Below are 15,913 nucleotides of genomic sequence, written 5' to 3' on the forward strand. Positions count from 1 at the left end.
GAGGCTAATCAGATCCCCATGCGAAAGGAGAATGGGGACCCTTCTTCTGTGTTTAATTATAAAATCAAAACCAGGGTTCCACCTCCTGACTGAATTCCAGCAGGGGTTTGCTGAATGGCAGTCATTTGTGGAAAGGTTCAGGCTCAGCTGTCATGAGCCCCACAGTGGAAGAGCTCATAAACATTTACTGATCAGGCGCAAAGGTGAAGACAGACTGCTTGGATGAATGACGATGATCCTGCCTTTGGTGCCATACCTCCACATGATTCAATAGCTTCATGAAGCAGTTGGAGTAAAATCAGAGGGGGGGGGGGGGGGGGGGGGAAGTAATGCCAATTGGTCGAGGTTGGGGATGGGAGCGAAAAGGCAAAATTCAGCGAAGGCTCCCAATCCACACTACTATCCTGTGATCCCTGCTGAAAAAACCCTATGAATAAACATTAGATAAGGAAATAATTCAGCTAGCCTGTGATGCTGTCTACAGTGGAACAGCACACCAAAGCTATCACAGCTGACATCTGGAGAGGTATTTAGGTAATGTGTTGTTGAGCTGCTGGCAATAAGGGAATCACACTTTGGATTTGTCTTCATCAGCGACTACGAAAGGTGGGTTAAAGAAAAAACTGAAAACAAAAAGATGCTATAAATTCTGTATTATTCCACTAGCATACAGGACTCCCTGAATTGGATCTTGCACCTCAAGTTAATAAAAATTTCAATTATTTTAAACTGAACTCGAAGTCCCATGCATGTTGAAATTCAATTTTAAATAGCCATGCATATGGACAGAAAGTATAATTCATGCATTTGGATACATATTTATCAATGTCAACTTTCATACTTACGGAGGCTCTAAACCAGAAGGTAGTCTATCTTCTTCCACCCACGTCAGCATATCTACAGCATATTTAAATGCAATTGCAAAAATGTTATAGGCACGTCCAATCATGTCCTCAGACAAATGTGCCAGTGGATCCTGTGAAAATAATGGTGAATTAAAACTTAACTCAATCAGAACGCAACAGCATCAAGCCCAATGATGAGCAATCTAAAGAAAAATGAACAATGATAACATGCAGAGAATTCTAACTCAGAGCGTCCGGTGATAGAAACAATTTATTAACAACTGGTTATTGATTTGTGTCTCAGAGGTAACCACTTCAGTATGTCACATAAATGACAAATGTGGTCTGTTTCCAATCAGGCCGCACGGTGGAGTTCCTCAGCAGCAGAGCATTCCCGCAACCCCCACAGGGTAGGGGAAAAACCATCTTCAGCTACTTTATCAAAGACCTTCCCTACATCATAAAGTCAGGAGTGATGCTGCTTGCTGATTCTTGTACAATGTCAGATCCATTCACAACTCCTCCAATAGGGAAGCATCCATACCACCTACAGCAAGATCTGGACAAGTGTTGGGCTGACAACTGGCCGATAATATTTACACAACCCAAGGACTGGCCAATGACTGTCTCCAAAAAGTCGACTTTCCCCTGAACTTCAATGGCAATTAACTTCCAAGGCCCTGCTATCAACATCCAGGGAATCACCACTGACTAGAAACTTAAATGAACCAACCAGATAACATGGCTCAAGAGGAAAGCAGGAGCTAGATCCTCTGTGACAGGAGGCTCACCTCATGAACCCTCAAAGCTTCTCTGCCATCTACTAAGTTTTACTCAATTACAACAATGTGATGGAATACTCTCCACTTGCCTACCCAAACCATAATGGGAGCACCGACAACACAAGAACCACAAGGAGCCAGGTCTAAAAATTGAAAGAAAAAAAAAATCACTAAGCCATGAAGTACTGAACAAGTATAGGAAATAGACAGCCAAGGCAATAATCACAATGTCAATTTGGAAATTATGCTACAGTGGCAAACTTTATACCCAGTTCAAGAAATGGAAGGGGATATACCAGGAGGTTATAGGCCAATTAGTCTCACTGCAGTTGTGGATAGATTTCTGGAGTCCACAATATAGGATGAAATTTGCAAAGATTTGGAAAGGAATGGGCTAATGAGGCGCAATCAGCAAGGATTTGTGAAGGGTAGGTCATGTTTGATTAATTGATGATTTTTTTTTTTGAGAAAACCACAGTATCTAAATAAAGAGTAACCAGTGGATGTTGTGTATATGGATTTACAAAAGAAGTTTGACAAGGTCCCATACAAAATTGTTACAAATATTAAGGTACATGGTAATAAAGAGAATGAAACCATATGGTTAAAGAGATGGCATGGGGCAGAGAACTAACAACAGTGATAACTGAATCTTGAGCGCCTTGGAGGGATGTGGGTTATTCAATGCCCCAGGGATTCGAGTTGGAACCTCTCATTTTCTATTTACTTAAATAATTTAGATACAGGCACACAGGAAATATCAAAATTTGTTGATACCAAAACGGGGTAATATTAGCGACAGGGAAAGTGAACAGCCAAAATGCACGAGAATACCACCAAGAATATGAGATGATTGAAAAATAGGGGCTTTTTCACGAGGAGAGAAATTTGAGGATCAGAGAGGTTGTCAAAATTATGAATGGTTTTGAGAGAGCAAGTAGTACAATATTGTTTCCACTGATGGTTGAATCAGTAACACGGGGATACAGACTCAGAATTATCACCAAAAGAATGAAGGGGGAAGTCAGAAGGAATGTTTTCAGACAGAGTGGCTATTGAGAGAGTGTAACATAATTTAAAAGGGAATTGGATAAATATTTGAAATGAAAGGATATGGGAAAACTGCAAAGAAGTAAGATTAGATAGCTACATCAGAAGAACTAACACCTGTGCAAGTGCAAGGGGTTGATTCAGTCCTGCAATTCACTGAACTATATAATCTTCTGCATAATAAATGAATGACACACTTGTCTATTACATACTGTATTCACAACTTAAGGATGTAAAAAAGTGAGGTTTTTTTGAAAATGTGTTTTTTAGCTTTAGCTGAGAAAAGTATTACAACAGAACAGGGACTGCAGTAAAAAAAAACTGTGTGGGCAGTGAAACATCAGAGTACATCTCACCAGCAAAATCACATGACAAATTTAATTCCAAATGACATTCTGAAAGTAACATCTGGGACATGTATGAGGAAGTACGATAGGTAAAAATAAGCAATGTCATTTTAAATAACTGATCAAGAAAATATGATATACCTCCTCCATAGCTCCTGAGGGAGTCGGTTCATGTTTCACACAATATGGGCCTTGTTTCCAGGCTTCAGTGTCGCCACAGTCACAGAAGCCCCCTCCACCTGACGTAGTCATCTGGATCAAAAACATGCATGGTCATATTAAAATGCATATCCTCATTAGGGAAACAATTCAAAGCGAGAGAAAAAAGTTGTGCCTGAAGAATGCCATGATGCAATTGCAAACAAGTTGAAATTCCTACTGTCATTCCCACTAAGGACAACTTGAAGCATCATTTATACTTGTTTATTCATAAAATTTAAAAATTTGGTTTAATTTTGACCATACCAGATTTTAAAATGAGTAGTTTTGTTTGCATATCAAATAAGCATGCCTGCCAAATGCAACAAAATCTGATTTTACATTGAGTACAAATATTTATATAACATCTTCAACAAAGTAAAATGTCTCAAACCTCTTCACGGTTGTGAGTCATCAGGAGTAGGAGGGGATTAGGAGGCTGCACAAGGTGCTGTTGAAAAAATAGGTTTTAAGGAAGCTTTTGAAGGTGGAGAGAAAAGTAGCAAGGCAGAGGGTTATAGGGAGAGAGCAGGAGAAGGGAAAGATGGCTCAAAGTTCTGCCACTGGTGGTAGAGCCGGGGGAAAGAAAATCCAAGTAGCTGGAAGATCAGAGGAAGTAAGCAGAGATGTAGAGGAGAAAGGCCATTGAAGAATCTGCAGATGGGCTGAAGGATGGGCAGCCAAAAGAGATTGGCAAGAGCAGAGGCAATATGTGAGCACAGATGACCAGTCAGGTAGTGGAGGAGTCCCCTGAGTGCATCTTACTCTCCAACTGGTATTCAGTACTGGTGAGGGAAAGGGTTCCTTTGGGGAGTGCAGCCAGACCAAGTCCACAGCACCATGGGTGGCGCAGCTGCACAAGGTGGGGCAGGGGGGAAGGAAGGTCAGGAGAGTAATAACGATAGGGGATTCAATAGTTAGGGGAACAGACAGGCGTTTCTGTGGCTGCAGACGTGATCCCGGGATGGTATGTTGCCTCCCTGGTTCCAGGGTCAAGGATGTCACTGAGTGGCTGCAGAACATTCTGAAGGGGGGCGGGGGGGGGGGGTGAACAGCCAGAGCTACCAACGACATAGGTAGATAGAGGGATGAGGTCCTGCAGGCAGATGTTAGGGAGCTGAGAAAGAGATTAATAGCAGGATCTCAAAAGGTAGTAATCTCCATATTACTCCCGGTGTCATGCACTTGTGAGTATAGAAATAGGGGGATAGAGCAGATGAATGTGTGGCTGGAAAGATGGTGCAGGAGGGAGGGCTTTAGATTCCTGAGACATTGGGATCAGCTCTGGGGGAGGTGGGACCTGTACAGACCAGATGGGTTACACCTCAACAGAGCTGGGACCAATGTCCTCGTGGGGAAGTTTGCTCGTGCTGTGGGGGAAAGTTTAAACTAATTTGGCAGGGGGATGGGCACCAGGATGTAGCATTGGAAAGGAAAAACAAGGTACACAAAGGATTGGGAGAGATAGATAGCACAAGAGTAAGAAATAGTATGGTATTAGGAACATAGGAAACATATTAGGTGGGGTAAGATGAAGAGAGAATACAAAAAGGTCTAAGATAGGTTTACAGTGCATGTGTGTAAACTCACCAAGCATAGTAAACAACGGTGGTGAGCTGCAGGCGCAATTAGCCACATGTGAACATGATGTCGTGGTGATAACAGAGACCTGGCTCAAAAAAGGGCAGGATTGGGTACTAAAAATTCCTGGATGCAGGGTGTTCAGGAAACTTAGTGAAGGAAAGAAAGTGTTGGGGGGAGCAGGGGGGTGACAGAATCTATTTGGTTAGAGTTAAGGGAGAGGAATTTTTTAAGTGTTCAGGAGAACTTTCTTGATCAGTATGTTCCTGGCCCAAAGAGGAAGAAGGCATTGCTGGATCTGGTTGTGGGGAATGAGGTGGGCCAAGTGGAGCAAGTGTCAATTGGGGGAACAGTAAGGGAGCAGCGGTCATAGTAGCATAAGGGTTAGTTTAGCTGTGAAAAAGTACAAGGAGCAATCTAGAGTAAAAATACTCAATTAGAGGAGGGCCAATTTCAGCAAAATGAGAACAGATCTGGCCTGGGTAAACCGGAATCAAAGATTGGCAGGCAAAACTGTAATTGAACAATGGGCGGCCTTTAAAGAAGTGATGGTTCAGGTACAGTCTCGGTACATTCCCACAAGGGGGAAAGATAGGACAACTAAAGCCAGAGCTCCCTGGATGACAAAAGAGATAGAGAGTAAGATGAAGCAGAAAAAGAGGGTGTATGACAGATGTCAGGTTGATAATACAAGTGAGAACCAGGCAGAATATGGAAAGTTCAGAGAGTAAGTGAGAAAGGAAATAAGAGGAGCAAAAAGAGAGTATGAGGATAGACTGGCAGCTAACATAAAAGGGAATCCAAAAATCTTCTATAGGCATATAAACAGTCAACGGGTAGTAAAAGGAGGGGTGGGAAAGATTCGGGACCACAAAAGGAGATCTACGCATGGAGGCAGAGGGCACGGCTGAGGTACTAAATGAGTATTTTGCATCTGTCTTTACCAAGGAAGATGATGCTGCCAAAGTCACAGTAAAAGAGGTAGTTGAGATACTGGATGGGCTAAAAATTGGTGCAGGAGGTACTTGAAAGGCTGGCTGTACTTAAAGTAGGTAAGTCACCCGGTTTGGATGGGATGCATCCTAGGTTGCTGAGGGAAGTACGGGTGGAAATTGCGGAGGTACTGGCCATAATCTTCCAATCCTCCTTAGATACAGGGGTGGTACCAGAGGACTGGAGAATTGCAAATGTTATACCCTTGTTCAAAAAAAGGCGTAAGGATAAACCCAGCAACTACAGGCCTATTAGTTTAACCTCGGTGGGGAAACTTTTAGAAACGATAATCCGGGACAAAGTTAACAGTCACGTGGACGAGTGTGGATTAATAAAGGAAAGCCAGCACGGATTTGTTAAAGGCTAATCATGTTTAACTAACTTGATTGACTTTTTTGATGAGGGAACAGAGGGGGTCGATGAGGGCAATGCGGTTGATGTGGTGTATATGGACTTCCAAAAGGCGTTTGATAAAGTGCCGCATAATAGGCTTGTCATCAAAGTTGAAGCCCATGGAATAAAAGGGGCAGTGGCAGCATGGATACGAAATTGGCTAAGTAACACGAAACAGACAGTAGTGGTGAACGGTTGCTTTTTGGACTGGAGGGAGGTATACAGTGGTGTTTCCCCAGGGGTTGGTACTAGGGCCACTGCTTTTCTTGGTATATATTAAATGACTTGGACGTGGAAGTGTTGTGAACAAGTGAGGAGGATAGTGATCGACTTCAAGAGGACATAGACAGGCTGGTGGAATGGGCGGACACAGGGCAGATGAAATTTAACGCAGAAAAGTGTGAAGTGATATATTTTGGTAGGAAGAACGAGGAGAGGCAATATAAACTGAAGGGTATAATTCTAAAAGGTGTGCAGGTACAGAGAGATCTGGGTGTATATGTGTACAAAGCATTGAAGGTGGCAGGGCAGGTTGGGAATGTAGTTAAACAAGCAGGCAGGATTCTTGGGTTTATAAATAGAGGCATAGAGTACAAAAGCAAGGAAGTCCTGATGAACCTTTTATAAAATACTGGTTCAGCCACAACTGGAGAATTGTGTCCATTTCTGGTGACTGCACTTTTGGAAGGAAGTGAAGGCCTTAGAGAGGGTGCAGAAGAGATTTACCAGAACGATTCCAGGGATGAGGGACTTCAGTTACGTGCATAGACTGGAGAAGCTGGGGTTGTTCTCCTTAGAGCAGAGAAGTTTGAGAGGAGATTTGATGGAGGTATTCAAAATCATGAAGGATCCATAGAGTTTAGAGAGAAAAACTGTTCCCTTTGGTGGAAGGATCAAGAACCAGAGGACATAGGTTCACAGTGATAAGCAAAAGAACCGAAGACAACATGAGGAAAAACTTTTTTTTTTAAAAACACAGCGAGTGGTTAAGATCTGGAATGCACAGCCTGAGGAGCTGATGGAGGCAGATTCCATTGTGGCTTTCAAAAGGGAATTGGATAAGTACTTGAAGGGAAAAAATTTGCAGGCCAAGGGGAGAGGGCAGTTGAGTGGGACTAGCTGGATTACTCTTGTGGAGACCCAGCAAGGACTCGATGGGCTGAATGGCCTCCTTCCATGCTATAACCATTCTATGATTCTAACTTTGTGGGGATAGGATGCAAACTGCAGAGCTCTGTATTTGTTGGAGTTTATGTAGAGTGAAGCTTGTACGGCCAGCAAAAGGTTCGTTGGAAAAGTCAAGACCAGAGACGAGAAAGGCACCAACAAGGGTTTCAGCAGCTGTAGGGGTGAGGTAGGGATGGAGGTGAATGAAGGGTATGCAGGAGTGGCAAGATGATTACAAATTGTAATCCATCATGAAAACACAATTATATATTTCATTTTTACATTTGTTCTGAGGTATTACACTTCTTTTCATCTATCAGGCAATAGCAATATAAGAGTAGGATTTTACAAGCATTTGGGTCGGTAATCATCATTTTTCTCCTTTTTTCTTGTTTGAAAGCACTGATTTATGCTCAAGTACATCGGCACGCTTCTGTTACTTTGTTCGAAAAGGCCATTCTTTGCACGTCTCCAAGCTACCCAACTGTGCAATTGATGGTCAGCAATGAAGAGGACCACCCCTGGCTTCTTCCTCCCTCCTCCAGTCCAAGAACACACAAGCAAATTTATAGTGTCCATATCACATGTGTCGAGATTAGGCAATTTAGCACAAATTAGCAATCAAATGTGGAACTTTGCCTGCGTTGATGGCTTAGTACTCCTCCACATGATGCATTAAGTTACTACGCTACAAAGGAACCTAAATTTCTGTTTAATATTAATGAACTGTTCTCAGATACAATGAACGGTTTATGCTCAATGTCTATTTGTAATCAAGTCACTGCTTGAACTGTGCACCTGAAATTTCAGTGCATTGCTTCAGATAAGACGCAAACATTGCCTAAAACAAACAGAAAAGTGAAACGAAGAGTGGGAGTACTTAAACAACCTACCCTGTATCGATGTTCTCTGTGCACGCTGGCCAAGAAGCATTCCATGCATAGCACACAGGTTGGATCTACTGCACAATCCCTTTAATAAAGGAAAAAAAAATTCATGTTATGCTTGGTATCATGTGCTTTTTATATTAAAAAATAGTTTTTTCTTCCAGAATGAGTCCCAGCTGAGCAATACAGGACATTAAGTTATCAAGTCTCTTCACACTAATTAAACATACTTCCAGGAAATTCATTGAAAGATCACACAGGATTGAGCATTCCAGTCTCCCAGCTAATGAGGAAGTGGAAGGCAGCAATAATTGGGGATTTTTTTTAAATTAAAGTCTTCTCACGAATGAAATGTAAGGTGCCATTGTGCAACAATGCAAAGAATGCTTTTTCTGCAGTACTACCAGATAGACATTCCCAACTAGCATAATTTTCATGCCTTCATTTCTGCCAATATTTTCTACTTTTCCTCTGGAAAGCACCAACCTTACTGGAGTACAGTTCCATGGACACTGGTTACCCTGTGGTATCTTGTCCAAGTGACCACTGTTTACATATAAGCCTTGACACTGTCCATTTTTTTTCCATATTCACACTAGCCCACATTAAATTTAATTTGCCATTCTTTTGCTCACTCACATATTTTGTCTAACTCATTTTGTAGCCTGAGCTGCATCCTCTGATCCCACTGTCCTCCTAGTTTGCTCGATTCAGACTAGGGGGCCAATTTGATTATGTTTCTGAATCCAAGTTACTGATGGAAATTCAAAACAGTAGTGGTCCAGTGATTGACCACTGGGGCACCTCATTTGGAATCTTATCATTCCTCCAACCAAGTTATTTTTGTCCAAACAGTCCTCATGTTTACTCCTGATAATCATTTCATTGTTTTTGCATAGAACAGGCTAGACAAATAGCTCTGTGGTGGTGTGTGTCTTTTTTATTAGCCTTTTTGGACATGGGCACATTATCCTTTTTTCAAAATACCAGCACTGTTCCAATGCTGAATGACTCCTTCAATAATATTCAATGCCTAATAAATCTCCTCCCTTATCTCTGTCAACTCTCATTTAAGTTAATATAATAACGTGCTTAGTTCCCCCACTGGCTGGAAATGCAGGTGCATGGAAGTATTAGATGTAAACAAGATCATACTCGGCTTTGTTACCCCTGGGGTCCAATAGCCCGCTGCCATTCATCGTCAATGTCCATATATAGAATCATAGAAATTACAGCACTGTAAACTATTCAGCCTGGGCTGCCTCAATAGCTATTTGTGGTGAAGCAGTCCATATTTGAATATCCCTCTGAGAAAATTACTTCAAACCTCTTCCTTCCCATGATAATTCCAAGTCTATGCCCCCTTGTTACCAATTCACCGATTGGGGAAACAATCAATTATTCACTACTTATCCTCTCAACATCTTTATCAACTTGAAAGCTTGGGTTAGAGCTCCTGTAACTTTGTTCGTAAGCAAAGCCCCACTTTTTTTTTAAAAATCCTTTCTTCACTGTTATATTCTTTCATTCCTGGTATAATTCTAGTAAATATTTGCAGTACTCCATCTGTGGTTCCAATACTCTTCCTACAATGGGTGCCCAGAACTGCATACAATTCTCCACTGTGGCCTAACCAATGGCTTGTACAAATTCAACATCCTTCTTTGCTTTTTTATATTTAATGCTCTTGCATATCAAATCCATTTGCCTTCTTATGGCTTTTTCTACCTGCGCACCCAGCTTTAAAGATGTGCGTTTATACTTAGTGATACCTCTTCCACTACTTTTAAGAATTTCACTCTTTTGGGTGTACTTCCTTTCGGAGTTCATTTCCCCAAATGGATTATTTCATATTTCTCTGCAATGAACTGCATCTGCGACCGATCTATTTCACCAACCTATATCCTCCTGCATTTTTCCTCCCAGCTTATGACCATAACTCCTCTTGGGGCCCATGTCAAAAATGACTTGTATGAATGAAAAAAAAGTCTCACTCCCTGCCTATCTAAAAGAAAAATACCCATTTATCCTACTCTTTCTTTTCTGTTCCTGACCATTTTTGTATCCAAGAGATTATGTTCTTTTTAATACCATGTGCCTCAATCTTTCTATCAAATCTGAGGCATCTTATCAAATAGCTTTTGAATATCCATATACACACCATTCTCCTTATCTAGTGATTTTGTTTATTATTGTTTTGGGGATGTGGGCAATACCAGCAAGGTTGCATTTATTGCTCATCCCTAGTTGCCCTGTTTCATAACTACGACATTGTGTACGCCTGCCAAAATTCAATAAACTTAGTCAAGCATGACCTGCACTTTACAAATCCATGCTGACTTGTTTTCTTTCCCCTTGGGATGTGGGCAAAGTCATATATATTGATAATCCCCAGCTGCCCCGAGTCGGTCTAAGGAGGTGGTGGTCTTGGGCCTTCTGGTTCATAGCGATTGTTTGCACAATTGAGTGGCTTGCTAAGCCACTTCTGAAGGCATTAGGGGTGAACCACATATTGTGGAACTGGAGCCACGGACTGGCTACACCAGGTAGAGATGACGGGCTCTCTTATTGAAGAATGTTAGTCAGCCAGTTGTTTTTTTTGGAAGAACGACAATCCAACAGTTTTCATGGTTATTTTTCATGCTGCTGGGCCATTATTAACAGATTTATTTTATTTAATTTCACACGGTGGGATTTGAATTCTGGGTTGCTAGTTCAGTACCATTACCATACTATTATACTCATGCATTATACAGCATGGATTAGCCCACACCTTTCTAACTGTTCACTAATTTCAGCCTTATTATGTATGGATGCTCGAAGTTTACCCATAACCGAGATAAGAACAACTGACTGGACTACAATTTCTGGCTTACCCCTTTCCAATTTCTTAAACAAGGATGGAACATTTTCCACCTTCCAGTCCTTTGGACTAAGAATAATGCCCAATTGAGCAAAGCAGAGTGGGGCAACAAGCACCTGTGTAACCATATCCCAGTAAGGAGTTAACATCTTTGAGAACAAGAGAGGAGAGAAAACTGGCAACATTAATATGAAATAACCTAAGCACTAAATACATTCTCCATCTTCAGGTTTGTTTCCCCACAAAGCTACTGAGTCATGCCGTTCTCTGGTTCCACAGCAGCCAGTGGCCATCCAGTACCTCACATAAACGGCCATTCTTTACATACAAATCTGGACGGGGCAGCAGATCATCACAATTAAGCCCAAACATTTTTCCATCCCACATCCCCACAAGCACTACTTCCAAAAGGAGTCACCGGACAGCAAGTAGCGAGAACACTGGCTGACATTCTCTCCTCCTCTCCAGGCCAGTGGTAGTGAGCCCAACTGTGCTGCTAACAGACTAACGATCAAACCTGGGACCTGGCTCAGTTTTACACTAGTTGATGTCACTGTACTACAGAAGGAGCCCTGTATACTGAAAAACAGAGCGGACAGAACTAAAGCCACATTGTACAAACTAAATGTTTGTCTTATGATGATCTTTCACACAAATGAAAGAAAGTTCGGAAGGCATCAAGAATGTGTTCTTTTATTTATTCCACTCAGTAGGTTTAAAGTAGGTTAGCTTTTAAACACATTCTCAAACATGTTCCACAGTGGGAACTGTGAAGTGATAATTAACTGCAGTTAACTCTATAGATCAGGACTGTGATAATTGTCTCACACACCTACGTTATAATTTCATCTGTTTAAGTCTCACACACAAAAAAACATTCCATTATAACAATTTAACAGAAACATTCTTATCCGTAAGTTGTTTTATGGTAACCTCACCGACTGCTTTTTAAATTTCTTTTCATTCGTCTTTTTAGGTTTACTTTCTGCACACACCATTCCCCAACCAATGTGAGCAACAACCTGTTCTCAGGAGTTGCACAGGTTAACCTGCCTGCCAAATTTTCCTTCCTGCCTCCAAGCAAAAAAAACCTTGCAATTATGTAAGCACCTCATCACATCTTTCCAGAAATGTTTCAAAAGCACCTCACATACAATAAATAATTTTGAAGTGCAGTGACGGTTATATATGTAACCATAGCTAGATTCTGACAAACCGACATGCGATGAATGACCAGTAATTCTGTTTTTGGTGGTGTTTTTTGAGGAAGCAATGTTGTCCAGGTTACCAGAAGTCGCTGCTTTTCACATAGTGCAATTGAATCTTCAACATCTACTTAAACTGCTGGCACAGGGCCTACATTTAACATCATATGTGGACAACACCTCTTAGAATGCAGTAGTCTCACAGAACTGAACTAGAGTATCTTATCATCTGAAACTCCTCGTGTGGGACTCAAACCCACAGCCTTCTGACCCAAAGGTGAAAGTGCTGCCAACTGTGGCAAGATGTTACTTGGGTCTTACTTTCAATGTTACTGGAATCTTTGTGAAGTGGGGACTATAAGACTTGTTACTAAACACAGACTCTTCATCATCATATAAAAAAACACTGGATTGAAACCTCAAGATACAGCAGCAATTGATTCATTGATCTATTTTTTTTATAAATGGTGAGCAGTCACTAGATTGAAAAGGACTTGCACTGTAGGAGGCGCTGTAAACTTATTGGCCTGTAAATTGCCCCGAGCGATGAACCAGCAGTGGTCGCCGCTCACTAGATTTAAATTCACCCATTAAGTTACCGCGTTCTTTTTGCAGCAACTTCCTTGAACTGCGACTTCAAATAACACCAGCGTTCTTTCCCTGGCTGTGCAAGTGGTGAAAGGATCTCTAAGGCTCCTCAACCAATCAGCTTGAAGCAAGCCACACAGAACCAGGAAGTGCAGTTCACAGACAAACAGCGTAGACTAAACCCGAATGTGCCTAATAAAAGGTATTTTTAAAAAAATGACAAAGCAAAATAAAGAGAGGATAACATTAAAAGACTGAGATAAAAGAGACAGAAGGAAAAAGTAAAAAAGTTTTAATTTTTTAAATGTCCAAAACCTATTAAAATCAGGAGAAATGAGACTCAACGTTTTTAAAAGTTAATTTTTTAGTTTCAGAGAGGTTGTTTGGCAGTCTTTAAGGCTGTTAAAACTTAGTTTAGACTTAAAAACCTATTTTGTGGCAACATTAGTTAATTTCCAGCTGGGCAGGAGAGCAAATTGGCACTGGTGTGTTGATTCTATTGATTGCAGCCGGCAATGTCCCTTCAAGGCGAAGCTGTCAGATCGCCGGTGAACCAGGAAGAGCAAGTTCCGGATTTCCAGGTTTGACTGCGCATGTGCGGTCACCGGAACTTGCTCTTCAATTTCACCACTAATAACGGTGAACACTGTTGGGCTCACCGTTATTTTGAAAGCAATTTCTAAGCCCAATGTTACACAACCAATTACAGTGGCATCAGATTTAATGTCACAGGACAGCCACCAATCCAACACACATGAATCGCAACCTGTACTGTCCTAGGTGAAAGCAAGATCCTAGATCGCAAGTGCCCACTGTAAATTATATTTGCGCAAGCCATTCTGGAAAACAATATCATATGACACTTGAGCTAGGTCAAGTATCTGTATTAATTGACAATATTTAATTAAGAAATTCAAGGCATAGGACACAAACAGCACAAGCTTACGTACAGCAAGGGCAGCAAAAAGCCTAATTTTTTTTTAAATCGACGCTCTGCTCCTCACCGCAGTGAAGGTAGAGCGCCTCTTTACCAATGTCTGGTTCTGTGTCACTCAGATCCACCCTGGTTCCTATGCTTTTGTCTTTGTCCGTAATTTTTCATACATTTGTACAGACCTACTGCTCATCCAGACTGTCCCATAGTTACATAAAATTACATGGACTCTACAGCACAGAAATAGGCCATTCAGCCCAACAGGTCCATGTGCGTGTTTATGCTCCACGTGAGCCTCCTCCCTCCCTACTTCATCTGACCCTAACAGCATATCCTTCTATTTCTTTCTCCATCATGTATTTATCCAGCTTCCCCTTAAAATGCATCTATGCTACTCCTTGTGGCAGCAAATTCCACATTCTGACAACTGTCTGGGTAAAGAAATTTCTCCCGAGTTCTCTATTGGATTTATTAATGACTATCTTATATTTACGGCACCTAGTTCTGGTCTCCCCCAACAAGTGGAAACATTTTCTCTATGTCTATCCTATCAAACCCTTTCATAATCTTGAAGACCTCTATCAGGTCACCTCTCAGTCTTCTCTTTCATGGAGAAAAGAGCCACAACCTGCTCAATCTTTCTTGACAGGAATAACTTCTCAGTTCTGATATCATCATAGTAATTTTTTTTACACCTTCTCCATTGCCTCCATATCCTTTATGTAAAATGGAGACCAGAACTGTTCCCGGTACTCCAAGTGTGGTCCAAAGATTCTTTACAAGTTTAACATAACTTCTCTGCTTTTCAATTCTATCCCACTAGAAATGAACCCCAGTGCTAGGTTTTTTTTTTAAAATGGCCTTATTAACCAACATAGCTACTTTTAGTGATTTGTGCATTTGTACTCCCAGATCCCTCTGTTCCTCTACCCCATTTAGACTCTTATTATCCAAGCAGTATGTGGCCCCCTTATTCTTCCTACCGAAACGTAATACCTCACACTTATCTATATTGAAGTTCATTTGCCAATTACACACCTATTAATGTCCTCCTGTATTTTGTCTCAGTCCTCCTCAGTATTGTGATGCTTCATGCATCATAATACATACATTCCACATCTGCAGCCATGTAATCTCCTAGTACAGGAGAAAAGCCAGATATAAACCCAGGTCAATTCGAGTTGGAAAAATCTGGAAAATTTCTCTCTCTCCCTCCCTCCCATGCACGTACCCCTCTCGCTTCACTTTCTGAAGTTTATGGAATACAAAGGCTGTAACTACCTTTCTCTTCTAAAATATCACACTATGAATTTCCCTCAGTAAAGCTTTTGACATTTGCCCACTTGCTTTTTCTTCAAACAATTAAAAACATTTGTGCATAAACTGAAGGGGAAAAAAAATCTTAGTATTGCTTACTGGTACAGAAGCACCTTGGGAATTAGGTGCACTGCACAGGCTCAGACTCCGACTCTGACTCCACATTCCAAATTCAGCTCAAAGCATCACAGCTCTGGACAAAAATATCAAGTTCAAGCAGAGAATGAAAAAAAAGGAAGTGCAGCAAGACTGTTGCCAGAGGGAACAACTCATTAAAATAGCCTAAAATTATGTCACAGTAAATTTTGAGATATGCCTGTATTGTCACAATCACCCAAGCCTACAATAAGATGGAAGCACAGGCTGCTTAGCTTTAAATGTTGGGATTTCTACCCACAGACCAAATTGGAAATGGAACATTTCTCCCTCTTCAGAGTCTGAGTAGAATGAGGAACAGCTTGGGTTTACAAATGCTCATTTCTATGATCATAGGGATAAATCATGCCATCAGTATAAGCGCTGAGCATACAGCAGCACAGATGGGCCTCCCAGCAATGCAAACTGGGAATGGCCAAATTGTCACTCGTTCCAAAGATAGTCACGGGGAGTTTATTTTCTTTTCTTCTGTTATCTACAAGTCAGAAACTAGAACATCTCGGATGCAATTTGGGATGGCCTACACACACTGTCTGACTTACCAAGTTGAACTGAACTGTGTGGCTTTGGACGCATACATCACGAACGTGGTCACTAGCCCCTTTTA

General features: G+C 41.3%; 1 protein-coding gene across 4 annotated transcripts in view; it reads right to left on the bottom strand.

Moving 5' to 3' along the window:
• ubr2 (ubiquitin protein ligase E3 component n-recognin 2) overlaps positions 1–15,913 on the bottom strand; it is a 125,322-nt gene that overhangs the window by 91,257 nt on the left and 18,152 nt on the right. For all 4 annotated transcript variants that reach the window (XM_067988833.1, XM_067988832.1, XM_067988834.1 and 1 more), the window contains exons 3-5: positions 8,250–8,328; positions 3,166–3,276; positions 846–976 (exon numbers count right to left, since the gene is read on the bottom strand). In XM_067988833.1, coding sequence (XP_067844934.1) covers positions 846–976; positions 3,166–3,276; positions 8,250–8,328 — 321 coding nt within the window. The remainder of the gene's footprint in view (positions 1–845; positions 977–3,165; positions 3,277–8,249; positions 8,329–15,913) is intronic.

The sequence above is a fragment of the Heptranchias perlo genome, chromosome 8, assembly GCF_035084215.1.
Source record: "Heptranchias perlo isolate sHepPer1 chromosome 8, sHepPer1.hap1, whole genome shotgun sequence".
NCBI classification, from domain to species: domain Eukaryota; kingdom Metazoa; phylum Chordata; class Chondrichthyes; order Hexanchiformes; family Hexanchidae; genus Heptranchias; species Heptranchias perlo.